We start from the raw sequence: 15,344 nt of genomic DNA on the forward strand, positions 1-15,344 counted from the left end.
CAATTCAAACTGTAACAAACAAAGTTCGTATACTGCAATAATCTTTAAATTACTTCGAAGACAAAGACATCCATTGTAGGACACGTAATTATATATGAGAAGCTTAAGAAGGACAAGAAGTCATTGGAAAACAAGGTACAATAGCTTATGAAAAAGGAAGCATTGAAATCTTCAAATGAAGAAATTCAAGTTGAAGGAAAAGGAACGAATACTGATCTAGTGAACATCACAACTCAAGAAGATGACAAACTAGTAGAAGTGAAAACATATTCAGATGTTACAATTCAAATGACAGAGATTTCAAGTAAAGATCCAACAATTAATCAGGTGACTTCCGTATCCGAAGTAAATTAGATACCTCAAGTAAGTCAAGAAATCGTCACAAACATGTTTAAGGGAAATCAAATCACAAGAATTCCTTTTCAACATCTGAATCGCAACAACAAACATCTCCATCAGTCTATAAATATGTATCACTCAAAACAAAAACAACAGACATATGTTCCGAAGACTACTAATGTCACTGCGATTCAATCTTGTGATAAAAATTTATCTGAAATATCTAGTAACTACAACATTCCATAGAAGATTAATCTAGGATGGTTAGATCCATTCTCAGTGATCTAAAATGGATCTAGCATAGACTTCTAAGTTTAAAAATCTTCTTCACAAAAGAAAAAAAAGGGTGCTAAATGGCGCAAATGCATGTAAATCCGAGTTCGGATAAACATAAGGGCAAAGGCGGAGGATCATGGAGATAAACGCTTTTACAAGCAAACCTTAATAAGGCAGCGGAACAATTGACGGTGCGGAACAGGGGCTTGTTATATATATATATATATATATATATATATATATATATATATATATATATATTGCATCGCAATAATATAAAGGGCGAACATCAAGCCTGAAGCACAAGCGACATGCGATTGTGATCTCTGCTTTATTGCATCAGAGAAAAGCCAGCGGAGTGGACTGGACCTTTAGGCTTCAAGCGATTGTGATATGCGATCGCCACAATGTCGCATCGCAATGTTCCATTGAACGTTGAATGGACCCGGGCCGTTTACATATGCGACATGCGACGTGGGCAATATGCGATTGCGATCAGCAATATGTTATCGCATCGCAATGTGCCATGGGAGATGGCCATGACTCGTATCCAATGCGCAAAGCAATTGCAATATGCGATGGGGATGCGGGGACCTGAAAGGATTTATGAATGCAGTTAAATTCCATTTGAGATTTGGCCTTGAGCGTTCCGGGCGGATTTCTTTGTATTTCCCATATATTCCATTATTTGGGGTTTTATTCGGGTTTGGCTGTGGGCCATGCGACAGGGGATTTGTGATATGCGGACCTGAAAAGGATTATGATGTGGCTAATTCCATTTGAGTTCCGGCTTGAGGCGTTCAGGTCGGATTTCCATGAGTCTTCTATGTAATCCGTTATGTATTCAATTTGGGGATTAATAACGGAAAAAGGCCAGGGCGGTCGGGTTACTCGCGTTCGCCGTTTCGTTTATTCGTGAACTGATTCTTTATATGAACAGTCGGGTTTCCACTCAAAAAGAAAAACAATAATCAAACAGGTTATAAAAAAAACACAAATAATACAGAGGATTCAGAGAGGGCCACCCAGGTTGGGAGGACTGAGAAGCCAGAGCCAGAACCAGAGTCGAAGAGCCAGAGTCAGAGCCAAAGATCCAGAACCAAGAGCCAAGAGCCAGAGCTTCAAGAGCCAGGGATAACATGGTGTCTGAACCCACTGTTTATGTGAAAAACAACAGGAGTTAAGTCAAGAGCTTGTAAAAAGGACTTATACCATAATCCCAGAGAGCCTAGTTGAGTTGACTAGAGCTCACGGAGATGTAGCCCAAGAGTTGTGGGTGAACTCCAAATTAAATTGCTGTTTTTGTGTGTGTTTCACTGCTGCATTGTCTCTGCTGTTTTATTTACTGTTATATGCATTTATATATTAGTTTAAGCACATCAACTTACAACACAACAACAGAAATTAAAGCATGTAATCAGTTAAAAACAAATACCAGCATACACCTATATTTTCAAGCATTTCTTAATTCCGCATTGGTTAATCATTAAGACTTGGGAAAATTTAAAGCTTTGGAAGTGGGAGAGGTTCTTGTAAGTTAGACAAGAAGCCTAAGTGCCCCATTTTCAGATCAGGTGGTATCAGAGCTTAAGATTGATTAACCCCACCTTCAAATAAGGTTATTATCAGAATGCTTGATTGACAAAGCAAAGATTGCTTGTCTAAAGGGTGTTTGGGCAGTTAAGGATTGATTGTCTGAGTGTTTGTATGCTTGTTTGCAGACTGACTATTTTCTGGGTTTTGCTAAGGTGAAGGGAAAGCCATCGATAGCTCAGTCTAGGAAGGACAAGAAGGAGAAGGGCTGAAGGCATTCTTCTATCCCAAAGGACCTCAAAGCAATCCTGGGAGCACAAGAGGTTTGTTGCAAGAGGTTGCTTAAATAAGCTCTTTATTTATCTTGTTGAAGTTTTTTTGTTCATTAGCATAATGACAACTTCTACAAGTGGGTCCTCAAATTCTGCTCTCTTCACAAGATTCTTTGATGAAGACATGAAGCAAGAATTGTCCACCATGATGGATATGGTGAGAGAAATGTATGAGGATGGAAGGGAGAGCAACAGACTTAAAGAGCAGTTGAATTCCGTGGACGAAGAGAAGTAGTTGCTTTCTGACAAATTGCAGGAAATGGAGAGGCAACTTCATATTGCAAATATGAACCTGAAGAGGATGCATGAGTTGGAAACACAACCCTTTGTTGCCCAAGAAGCCTTAGTCAAGTATCATCTTGAAGAAGAGGTAAACCATTCCAATTTGTCTTCAAATTCCTCTAAGGATGCTTATATTGGTTCTTTTGAAAAACATACTAGAGGCATAGGTTCCAAGCTAATGTCCAAGATGGGCTATGAAGGAAAAGGCTTGGGTAGACATGCACAAGGTATTGTTGAACCAATAATGATTGAGGAAAGGCCTAAGTATTTGGGTTTTGGCTATGGACAAGCTCATGGAGAAAGTTCCAACGCTGCCATGAAGGCCACTGAAACAACTCCAAGAAGGAGTTGCATTACAGAGTGTGAAGGTTGTATTCAGGAGGAATGCAATAGCTTGAAACATCAATTGCAGGATGCAGGTGTTCAGAAGCACACACTTGAACCGAAGAGTTGGGGAGACTCCAACATCTTTGAAGAGATTGATGGTGTTTCAAAGGGAGCCACTTCTTCATTTGCTTCACCTCCTCATGAAGGCGATAAAGGTGAAAGAGAGATATAAATCTAGTTCCAAATATTTTCCTTTTGATTGTGCAAAGCATGATAAATTTCCACATGTATGGGAAAAGAATTGCATGTTCCTTTTGTGGTTTGGATAACCATAATGTTTCTAGATGTTGGAAGAGAATGGCCACATACAGGAAACTTTTGAAGGAAAAGAAGCAAGAAGCCAAAGGTCCATTGGACAAGGCAAATCATGCTGTCAAGAGGATGCACATGCAGTGCACTTACTGCCATAAGCAAGGACATCTTGCTGTAAAATGTTGGACACTGAATCTAACAATGCTTCCACCAAAGCTGAAGAAAGTGGAAAGAGAAGATGGCAAAAATGGAAAGGAAGATTCCATGAGTGATGTGTCTCAAAATGATTCACATGTTGATGTTGATGTGCAGACAAAGGTAGTACCTTTGAAAGGGATTGGTAAGAAACGGTTAGAGTTCTTATCCGATTAAGATTGCATGTCTATTGATGCATCTATTTGCATTTCTTTGTTAATGGAATGCAAGTTGCAGGTCTACCAAGATGGTGAATGGAAAAAGGTTGAGTAGGAGGCTCACTTTGTTGCTGCAACATTATATTTCATTTCAGCTTCAAAAGTACAGTGTGCTTAAGCGAAAGTTGAAAGATGAAATGCATGCATGAGCTTGATGTGCATGAACACATGGATGTTGATGATTTCCTTGTATTTGAACATGTGTGTGTAATTAACTTGCAGGGTTGATTGCTTTGACATGCATGTGATGCAATGTTGACTTGGGAGCAGTTAACTTGGTCTCCTAAATGGGGATAATGATGAAGTGTTTCATCTTTTGAAAAAGATTACAAATGGTCTTTTTCTACATGCTTGACTAGAAGGTCATTTGTTTTAAAGGCATGTTTTGTGGGCTCGTTGTCTAGTCCATCATTTGTATGCACATGTAAGACATGGAGGTGTTCACAAAATGTGAAATCTGTTCTTTGTTGAAGCAGGAGTTGAGGCCATCCAGTTGTTGTCTGTATTTTTGTTGTTGTTAACAGTTGTTGTTGACAGCTCGTCAAACATGTACAAATGAAAGTTTTGTGGAGCAGATGTACTTCACACTTGTTTGAGCCATCTTGGATCAATGATCAAGGCATAGAAGCTCAAACTACCTTCTATGACCATTTCAGTAGAAGTTTTGTAGAAAGGCAAGGAGGAAGACAACTCTTCCCAGGAGGACCAACCCATTCAAGAAGGGAAGTGGTCAGAAACTTTGGTTCAGAGGCACTATGCAAAGGCAAGTGTAGGGAGGCTGAAAGAAGAGGGTGAGTTACTCTCATCTACTATTCAGATCAGTATATCAGTCTTTTGGAGTCCAAAAGCTTTTTAGTGGGAAGGCGTGATCCAAAATGGATCTAGCATAGACTTCTAAGTCTAAAAATCTTCTTCACAAAGGAAAAAAAAAGGGGTGCTAAATGGCGCAAATGCATGTAAATCCGAGTTCGGATAAACATAAGGGCAAAGGTGGAGGATCATGGAGATAAACGCTTTTACAAGCAAACCTTAATAAGGCAGCAGACCAATCGATGGTGCGGAACAGGGGCTTGTTATATATATATATATATATATATATATATATATATATATATATATATATATATATATATCGCATCGCAATAATATAAAGGGCGGACAACAAGCCTGAAGCACAAGCGACATGCGATTGCGATCTCCGCTTTATCGCATCGGAGAAAAGCCAGCGGAGTGGACTGGACCTTTAGGCCTCAAGCGATTGCGATATGCGATCGCCGCGATATCGCATTGCAACATTCCATTGAACGTTGAATGGACCCCGAGCCGTTTACATATGCGACATGTGACATGGGCGATATGCGATATGCGATTGCGATCGGTGATATGTTATCGCATTGCAATGTGCCATAGGAGATGGCCATGACTTGTATCTAATGCGCAAAGTGATTGCGGTATGCGATGGGGATGCGTGGACCCGAAAGGATTTATGAATGCAGTTAAATGCCATTTGAGATCCGGCCTTGAGCGTTTCGGGCAGATTTCTTTGTATTTCCCATATATTCCATTATTTGGGGTTTTGTTCAAGTTTGGCTGTGGGCCATGCGACAGGCGATTTGCGATATGCAGACCCGAAAAGGATTATGATGCGGCTAATTCCATTTGAGTTCCAGCTTGAGGCGTTCAAGTCGGATTTCCATGAGTCTTCTATGTAATCCGTTATGTATTCGATTTGGGGATTAATAACGGAAAAAGGCCAGGGCGATCGGGTTACCTGCCGTTTCGTTTATTTGTGAACTGATTCTTTATATGAACAGTCAGGTTTCCACGCAAAAAGAAAAACGGTAACCGAACAGGTTATTAAAAAACCACAAATAATACAGAGGATTCGGAGAGCGCCACCAGAGGTTGGGAGGACCGAGAAGCCAAAGCCGAAGAGCCAGAGCCAGAGCCAGAGCCAGAGCCAGAGCCGAAGAGCCAAAGGAAGAGCCAGAACCAAGAGCCAAGAGCCAGAGCCAGAGCTTCAAGAGCCAGGGATAACATGGTGTCTGAACCCACTGTTTATGTGAAAAACAGCAGGAGTTAAGTCAAGAGCTTGTAAAAAGGACTTATACCATAATCCTAGAGAGCCTAGTTCAGTTGACTAGAGCTCACGGAGATGTAGCCCAAGAGTTGTGGGTGAACTCCAAATTAAATTGTTGTTTCTGTGTTTTTCACTGCTGCATTGTCTTTGCTGTTTTATTTACTGTTATATGCATTTATATATCAGTTTAAGCACATCAACTTATAGCACAACAACAGAAATTAAAGCATGTAATCAGTTAAAAACAAATACCAGCATACACCTATATTTTCAAGCATTTCTTAATTCCGCATTGGTTAATCATTAAGACTTGGGAAAATTTAAAGCTCTGGAAGTGGGAGAGGTTCTTGTAAGTTAGACAAGAAGCCTAAGTGCCCCATTTTCAGATCACTCAGTTCGACAATTTTGTTTAACACTCATAGGATCATATTGTTTTGTATCAACGAAGATAACACTTCCGAGACGAAAAGAAGTTCAAATAAGAAAAAGAGATCAAGCCTTTTCATCAGTAATCTTTGAGGACAAATGTTCTCTAAAGGGGAAGGTAATGTTATGAATAAAATATATATAAATAATATAAATATATAAATAAATAATAAATGTAATAATAGTTAATTAAATAATAACTATTTACTGAAGAGGCATGTCCCTAAGTAGTAAGGACATGGCCAGTGATTAAAGGGCACTTGCCTAGGTATATAAGCGGGCCCCCTCATTTGTAACACCAACATCTCTTATCTTCTGTAAATTTCTTATATCATATATTTGTCCTATAATGGATATTTACGTATACCAGATCTTCTGAGTATTCTACTGCGTATACGAACTTTGTTCGTTACACAAACCGCTTTGTTGCATCAAGATTCAACGCACAATTTTTTTATTCCAAGCATTACTTGAAGGAGGCCAATGTTGGGTTAGCTGTAGCAACTTGAGCGCAGGAAAATATAGAGTTGAGACCTCTACTATGAAAGCAGTGACAACAACAAAGCAATGACCATATGCAAAACATTATTTGTTTAAACCTGTAACTGTATACTAGACTATGATCCTTTACAGGCTACATACACCTTTGTATTGTTGCAGACTAGGCCAAATAAAGATCTCATGATTGTAGACTAGTCCATGAGGTGCAAGACAATCCTAGATGTAGGTGCAGTTCTTGATGTAGCCACAAACATTATCAAAACCCTAGGTGCAGGTCAACTTTTAATTGTAGGCCTAATGGAGCTGCACAAACTTTGCTTTTTATGGAGAAGCTGTTAAAACTGGGAGGAGATCTACAAAAGAAATGCTCTTCTTCACTGATTTAATGACAGAGGTTGACAGTGTCAAAGGTGAAATGGAATGAACGAGTCAAAAGATAGAAGGTCTTGATAAGAAATTTGATGACATTTGGGATGGAGTAGATCAACCAAATTGCAAGCTGAATACCAAAATCAATGATCTGACAATGGCAATAGATAATTTTTTCACAAAACAGTTTCATCTCAAATTCATGCTTGATTCGACCTCGATGCAACCCTACCTTGAGGACACCAAAGAATCCCAACATTTGATCTTTGGAATGATGTCATGGCATGTCAGTAAAATATATTTTGAATTGTCCAAATATCATGGCTAGGGAAATAGAGCACCCATTAGTAATTACCCAATTCAACAAAATCAAGAGATACTTAATAATGAGCAAGTCCACCCTAAAGGATGAAGGAAAGTTTTGGTGGCATTCATGCGCCTTGTTGGAGATGCGTACAAGTGGTTTAGTTAGTGGATGGATAGATCTAGAGGGCCATCGATCAATTGGCAAATGTTTTATGACAATGTTTTCAAAAGATTTCATGATGATGAAGAGGAAGCTGTCTTCACCAAAATTTCCTTCCGATGACAAATTAGTTTAGGATGAGAATACACTCATGAATGGGAGATCTTAACTACTCAAGTACCCATCTTTGCAAATGAGCAGTTTTTGAAAATGTATATTACAGGATTGTAAGTTGATATATGGAATGAACTTAAATTTTGGAAACCAACAAATGTTGCTAAAGCCAAAAGTGAATCCAAGTTGTTATAAACAAAGCTATTCAGCCAATAAATGGCATAATTTATCGGAGAAAACAACTAAGTATGTTCCTGCACATTAATGCAACAAGAATAAAATTCGTAAGTAAAACAATAAAAGGAAGCAAGATGAAAACTGTTTCAAATGTGGTGAAAAGTGGACATTGAGCACTAATGCAATTCAAAGAAATTATATCATGTGAGGTTGAGAGAAGTGATGAAGCATAAATTCCATCAATAATTTAGATGAAGAATAGAAAGTACTATTACTTGTGACACTAGTTAGAGTTAGAAGTCAAAGACATGCCTAGAATATCCTTAGTGGTTACCATTGGGATTTTACAATCCTAGACCTTAAATCCAAAAGGACATGTAAAAAAGAGCAATGCCATGTACTAAAAGATTTTGGTAGCACCTATAACTTCATTGTTATTAATGCTGCAAAAAGACTAAACCTTTGTACTTTGTCAGAGATGTTAAGGTTATGGATGCAGATGGGAAGAAAATTGAATCAGATAGATGCCACAAGGTGTCTCTACAACTGCAAAATTCAATATGTAAACTAGCTATTATGCCCTATTATTAGGAGGTGTTGACATGATACTAGGAGTTGAAAAGCTCATGTTGTTAGGGACCTACACTACCAATCATTAGAGGCAACTTCTAAAGTGTATATGGGAATGCGAAACACATAAATTGCAAGGATATCAACCCCCACCTAATGAAATCATTTCATCCCGTGAAATATAGAAGCTAATTCTCCAAGGGAGCTTTGACCTACATAGCCTAGTGCCATTGAATGGAGGCATTACTAGGATCTTTGTTCTCAGAAACCAGGGATACAATGATTATCAAAAATCATAAAGAAGTCTTCGAAGAACTACCAATGGAATTGCCACCTGAGAAAGGAGTTGAGCATATTCTCGAATAAACCAGATTCCTCTCTAGTTAATGTAAAGCTCTATTTCTGCCTATATTACCACATGACAAAGATTGGACATCTTTTACAAGATCTCTGGAAATGCAGTGTCACCACTAATAGTAGAAGCTCGTTCAAAATGCCAGTCGTCCTTGCGAGAAAGTAGGATGGGTCATTCAGGGTATAAACATTGATTTTAGGGAATTGAATAAATTACAATAAGAATAAACTCCCTGTATCATTTATAGATGAAATTCTGGATGAATTACATGGGGCGCAATACTTTTGAAAGTTGGATCTATGCTCAGGCTACTACTAGATCAATATTTGATTGCAGGATGGGGCGAAAACAACTTTTAGAACCCACAAGGGATATTACAAATTTAAAGTAATGCTGTTTGGGTTGACTATTGTTTTATTGTCCTTCTAGGCAACAATCAATAAACTTTTCCAACAATTGTAAAGGAGATTTATACTTGTCTTCTTTGACAGTATTTTAATTTACAATAAAACAGGGAATTAACATCTTAAACACAGCCCAAGTACTGACCATTCTGGAAGAAAGCCAGTCCTATTCTAAGTTGTCCAAATGTACATTTGAAGAAGAGGTCGAGTATTTGGGACAAAATTTCGAAAGGTGTAAAAATGGACCTGGGCAAGATGAAGGCAATTGTAGAATGACCTAGACTGGAAATCATTTCCAAACTAGGGGATTCTTAGGCTTAATCACGTACTATTGAAGGTCTACAAAAAGCTATATACATATTACAAGCCCACTATCAAACTCAGTAAAGAATAATTCTTTTCAACTGACTCAAGAGGCATAAGATTGCCTTGAAAGGATGAAAGAAGTAATGTCCTATATCTTGGTATTAGCAACTCCTGACTTTTCTAAAGTTCTAAACCTTTCACAGTAGAATGAGGAAATGTGATAAGGAAATACTAGCAATTATGCATGCATTTGCTAAGTGGTAACAATATCTCTTTGGGAGTAAGTTTCTAGTCCGTGCTGATCAGAATAGCCTTCAATATTTGTTGTGACAAAAAATGCTCGCAATAGAACAACAAAAATGGATATTAATCAGCTCATTCATCATCAACATATCAAATATATTTCCTCTGAAATTTGAATTATTTCTCCCTTGTGCATAATCTGCATTTGTCTCTTACATAACCCTAGCCTCGGAGAAAGCTCTTAGAAGTCGAAGGGTTTAGGTGAAGGGCACTTATTCCACATAATCAATGTGTGATTGGAGATATCCTTCTTAGTGTATCTTACCAGTTCATGCAAGCTTACATATATGGTTGTCTGCACAAATGCTTAGAATCACACCCCAACATTTGTGATGTTGGATTCTTTTTGATTCAACCATCATTAACCCCATGTTAGGTAGTAACCTATAGGCTATGATACTGGTACATAAGCATGTTAAGAACTATCTAGTAATCCATAACAGGCACAAGGATCACCTTTACAGTGATAGACTTTAAAGACCCTAACCTATTTAAAATTTCAGTGTCTTTCTCCCTCATTGTTGTGAGTGTAGTGTACTTCCATGTCCCATATAAAATCCATTGACAACATTTTTTTTTCTACCATGGTGACACATGCTGATTATTTTGTTTTATTGCCTTTTTCTGCTGGCCGTTTCTTGCAGGCCAGAAAGCTGTGGAAAACGGCCAGCAGAAGCACCAGCCATTTTTCGAGAAATGAGTTCTGTCCAGAAAGAGGAAACAGATGCCAGAAATGATTTTTTTGGTGCCATTTCCATTTCAAACAATTTTTTTCCAGAAATAACTCCCTCATCTGTTGGTAACAAGGAACATCATTCACCTTGTTGACATTTAAGAAAATGGGAATGAATGAGATGACATGCACGGTGAAATGATGACAACTGCTAGCAAGATATCCAGTTTTTGGTACTTATTCCAATCCATTTCCAAATATTTATGTTTTAATCATGCACATTTTCTGTCTGTGATGCCTAGCAAAGCAAGACATGTTATCAATATCTACTTTCGTCCTATGTTTCATTTCCAGTCATATGCTCTATTTTTAAGAATCCTGCACTTTATTTTTGTATGTTGGCATATATTGTTGCTGACATTGTTGATATGATTGAGATCATGTGCTTACAAGGTGCTAATGGCCAGTAACTTACATTTTCTTTTATAAGGGTCAACTTTCTTTCAGTAATTACCATCTAAATAGGGGCTATAAGCAAAATACGTAACCAAGGAATAAATAACATGGAAAGAACTGGCAATAGTATTTTTTGGTTGCAATAAGGATTTGCTTTTATTGTTTTGGCAGGCCTGATTATGGTAGCAGAAGCACACTGGGCAGTGATTTATGCGATTCAGAAGATGGTATAGTATTGGAAACCAGGTCCTGTTTTTCCTCATGTGGTGTGTGAATGAGCATAGGTTTTTTCTAGATTTAATAAAGTCCTCACTAATGCTTGATGAGAACTAGTGAAGTGAAAAGGTGTCTAATGTACCAATTGCTGCATTCTGCATTTGTAACTCCTATTCTAGGAGACATTTGTAATCTCCTATTCTAGGAGTGTACAGTCTGTGTACAGTTGTGGCTATCTCTTGCATTCTCACATTCTTATGAGATTATCTTTGCTGCCTTGTGCTCACATCAATTGGTAGCTGTGCTGAACATTCAGGTCTCTTACATCTCAATTTTTGGTTTACTTTGAGTCTGAGATCTATCATCCTCATCATAACCTCTATTAGATGTACATTGAGGGATTGCAGTTTGTTACTTCAAAAAGAATTTGAGTTTATTTATGGGATTTGATGCACCACTGAGATTTATGTTCAGCCAATTAATCATATTGCTGACATAGCATGGATTTGAAGAGGAAAAGAAATTAGATTTTCAACTGATTTTTTTGTCCGCAACAGCTGCCATTTCCAACAAATGTTATAGTAGATGATGGAATGACAACAAGGAGTTCTGGGACTAGTTCAAAAGGGCCACACTGAAGTGTCAGCAGCACGTACCTTTGGCAATCCCCGTTGCCTAACTAACTTTCAAGATGGACACCTGGATCACAAGTCTCTAATCTTATTTCAAGACCCGATGAAATACAACTGAGCCCTGAGAGAGTTTGGTAGCTGAATTGCATATGGATGACCAAGTGCTTGCTTGGTGGCAGTTTAGTTGCTGGCCACCATAAACAGACAACCTATTTACCAGTGGGATGATTTCAAAGTACCATTTGATACTTGGATACAAGAACGACATGCTTGCACGTTTATTGTAACTCCAACAATTTCTTGGTCAGACTGTCCAACAATACATTGAGCAACCATCTCTCCATAAAGTTAGAGGTGCAATATCTTGAAGAGACTCTCAGAATCAATTATATTTCTAGTTTACTTCTTAATATTAGAAAATAACTACAACATTTCTCAGTTACGTCTTTGGAACATGCTTTTCAACTTGCCTTAAAATTAATGCCAAATCACACAAAAGACTTCGCGAGTCCACTGAACAGTGGTTACAGTTCTCTTGGAGAAAGGGTTCCACACCCTCTTCTTGGCCTTCTTCCCTGGTCACTGAGACCCTGCCTAACAACAGTGGTCAAAACAAAAGGACAACGCTGAGCAACTCTTGTATTGGCTATAGGAAGAGGAAATATTGCGCATACGTTAAAGAATTTCAACTGCACTAATGATGGATGCCAGACATTACAACCTAAGAAGGTAAAAGTCCTCTTCGCTGAACAACAATAGGAGATGTGCAAATCCAAAAATGATGTAAGCAATCCTGATCATGACAATCCTTAACTGGTCCTTGTGGTCAAAGTTTTATTTTTTTTCTAGCAATAAGGAAGCATTCTTTACTTAGATTTGCCAAAGTAAACACAGGCTACAACTGGTCATAGATATTGACACTCAGAAAAATCTTCTTTCACAGCGTTTTGTGGATGAACTCCAACTACCAACCCCAAGTTATCCTAGGTTGTATCAATTTGGATGGGTTAAAGAACTAGGACAAACAACTCTGCTTACACATTGGTGTTCAATTGCCTTCGCCATAGAGCCGTTCCAGGAATTTGTTGAATGCTATGTTGCCCAAATGACTGTTGTGACATGATCATTGGCACTGCTTGCCAATTTGACTGCTGAACAGTCTATGATGATTTCTACAAGACCTATTGATAGCATGAAGATAGCAAAGTTTACAAATTTTCATCATCTTTTGTCAATTCTGTGCTTCTTAGTAGGCAGGCTATGACACCCATGACAAGGGATTCTATTCATTTGTCAAACATTCCAGCAATGACGTCACTGCATCTTTGGTAAGGAAATTTGTCATTCATACTGATCATTGATTACTTCGGTTTTTAAATTCTCAGCCGAAAATTGTTGAGCACTGTCATTAAATTTGACACCTTACAATTAAGAGTTTCATTTGGTAATTATGTACTAGTATGGAATGACAAATAAATTTATTGACTCTCTAATCAAACCTCTTGCCAAGGTACTTCACATTCTTGATGCTAGATGTGCTGCCTATGAGAAGTGGCAGGATCTTTACCCAACAGATCCACACAATGACCCAAAATTGTCAACTAGGTACCTTGTTAGATTGCAGAACCGGAGCGAAATCCACAGTGGTTTTTTTTACTCTCCTTGTCCTTTACCCGCTCCTCTTTTGCTTTTCTTTCCCTTGAGCTTCTCCCCTTCCGTTTCTTTCTTCTCTCCTTTCCTTGTCCTATCTCTTTCTTTTTAGATCATAGGAAGGTTCTTGTCTTTGGTTCGCCCTTAGTCTTTTAGAATCTTAGCATAATTGTTGAAAAATGTGTAACTAGGTTCGGTCTTCATAAACATGAAATGTACTTTTGATTCTTGTAAATTGTAAAATGAAAGACAATTATTATTATTATTTTTGGAGCATGAGTTTCATGCTCAAGGTCTTTTATTTTATAGGTCAAGCACTCATTGAGTGCTTCTAGGGTTTGTCCTAGGTCAAGAAGTCAAAAGAGTCATTGTCATAAGTTGAGCCCATTGGGCACATTGTAACTTGTAAAGAAAATTATTTTTGTCTTTAAAAGTGTCTAAATACCTTCCAAGACCAAGTCGGCCTAAAAGGAAGAGCCACGTCCACCTTAAGGAGCCTATACATAGGAGGAAACTCGTCCTTCTTTGAGAGACATTTATTCATCACTCATTCTAGCAAAGGAGGAAGAAGAAGGCAACGAAGAAGGAAGGACGAAGAAGACTTTTGTTTGGGCTATTTCTCTCTCACACGTGCTAAGGAGGACTAGGGTTTCTGCAACAGATCTAGGGTTTCTATCTACAAGTTTGATCTTGGAGAAAAGAAGGCAAGAAGGTCAAGCAAAGGTCACCAAGGGTCATCCTCAAGCTCCAGAAGTCAGAGAAAGGCAAGCAAAGGTCAAAGGAAGGCTCAGAAGGCAAATCGAGGCTCACACGTGTGGCAACAACAACTGCTGGGGGGCTGAAAATTTCAGATCTGCAGTGGAGGTCGAAATTCTGTAGCTGGAGGTCGAAGAAGTGCTACTAGAAGAGATTTGACTGGGTTTGACTGGATCAAGGTTAGCACATCATCTGGAGAGGTTGGTCTTGGTCTTGGAGGGTATTGGTTTCAGTCTTAAGGTCTTGGAATTCATCAATTGAAGAATCTATAAGGAAGAAAAGAGATTTGCGGGTTTTCCTCTCAAGTGGAGAGGTTTTGGCCCTGGTTTGGTAGCTGTTTGATGATACAGACACATAATAATAAGTAACAAAGCTAATAAGTAAAAATACATCACAAGTAGTTATCAAGTAAAGAGAAATCACTCTAATCATTGCCTTATAGATTTCTCAACATGGTATCAGAGCTAAGGTTGGCTAAGGGCATTATGAAGATCTCCACTACATTGAAGAAGTTCCTCAAGAAGTGTTCAAAGGTAGCAAGTCATGTCAAGGAAGGCATCAAAGAAAGCATGAAATCTTCTATTTACTACAAAGAAGGAAGTAATCAAGACAAAGGATGAAGGTCTCTACTCAGCACTCACTCACACATTCCAAGACAAGAGCATTTGGGTAATCGATAGTGGTGCATCCAGACACATGTTTGGTCATCACAAACAACTGAAGACATTATCAAAGGGAAAATCTTCTTACTCAGTGGAACTTGGAGATAATAAGAGCTATCTTGTAAGAGGAATTGGATCAACCTCTATAGAGCTAGAAAATGGAAGCAACATTCATGTCAACATCCTATTTGTTCTAGATTTGCATAAGAACTTACTCTCCATTTCAAGTCTAGAAGATAAGGGTGATAGAGTAGCTTTCATTGATGGAAAAGTTGTAGTATGGACTAAGAACTCAAGCATAGAGAATGCTAGAATAATTGGTATTCATGGAGGAAGAATTTACAGGTTGATATTTCCTCTCGCACAAGCTTTGGTTCACATTGAAATCAGCCCATGTGAACTCTGGCATAGAAG

The 15,344-nt window shown here is 38.3% G+C and overlaps 1 protein-coding gene across 5 annotated transcripts in view; it reads left to right on the forward strand.

Moving 5' to 3' along the window:
* The window catches only part of LOC149263294 (Transducin/WD40 repeat-like superfamily protein), a 403,412-nt gene that overhangs the window by 9,747 nt on the left and 378,321 nt on the right, over nt 1-15,344 (forward strand). For all 5 annotated transcript variants that reach the window (XM_089426056.1, XM_089426049.1, XM_089426052.1 and 2 more), the window contains exon 4: nt 11,186-11,241. In XM_089426056.1, the coding sequence (XP_089282182.1) occupies nt 11,186-11,241 (56 nt within the window). The remainder of the gene's footprint in view (nt 1-11,185; nt 11,242-15,344) is intronic.

The sequence above is a fragment of the Pinus tabuliformis genome, chromosome 6 (genome assembly GCF_031772625.1).
Source record: "Pinus tabuliformis cultivar Carrire ecotype Pingquan chromosome 6, CPIR1, whole genome shotgun sequence".
Classification (NCBI taxonomy): Eukaryota; Viridiplantae; Streptophyta; class Pinopsida; order Pinales; family Pinaceae; genus Pinus; species Pinus tabuliformis.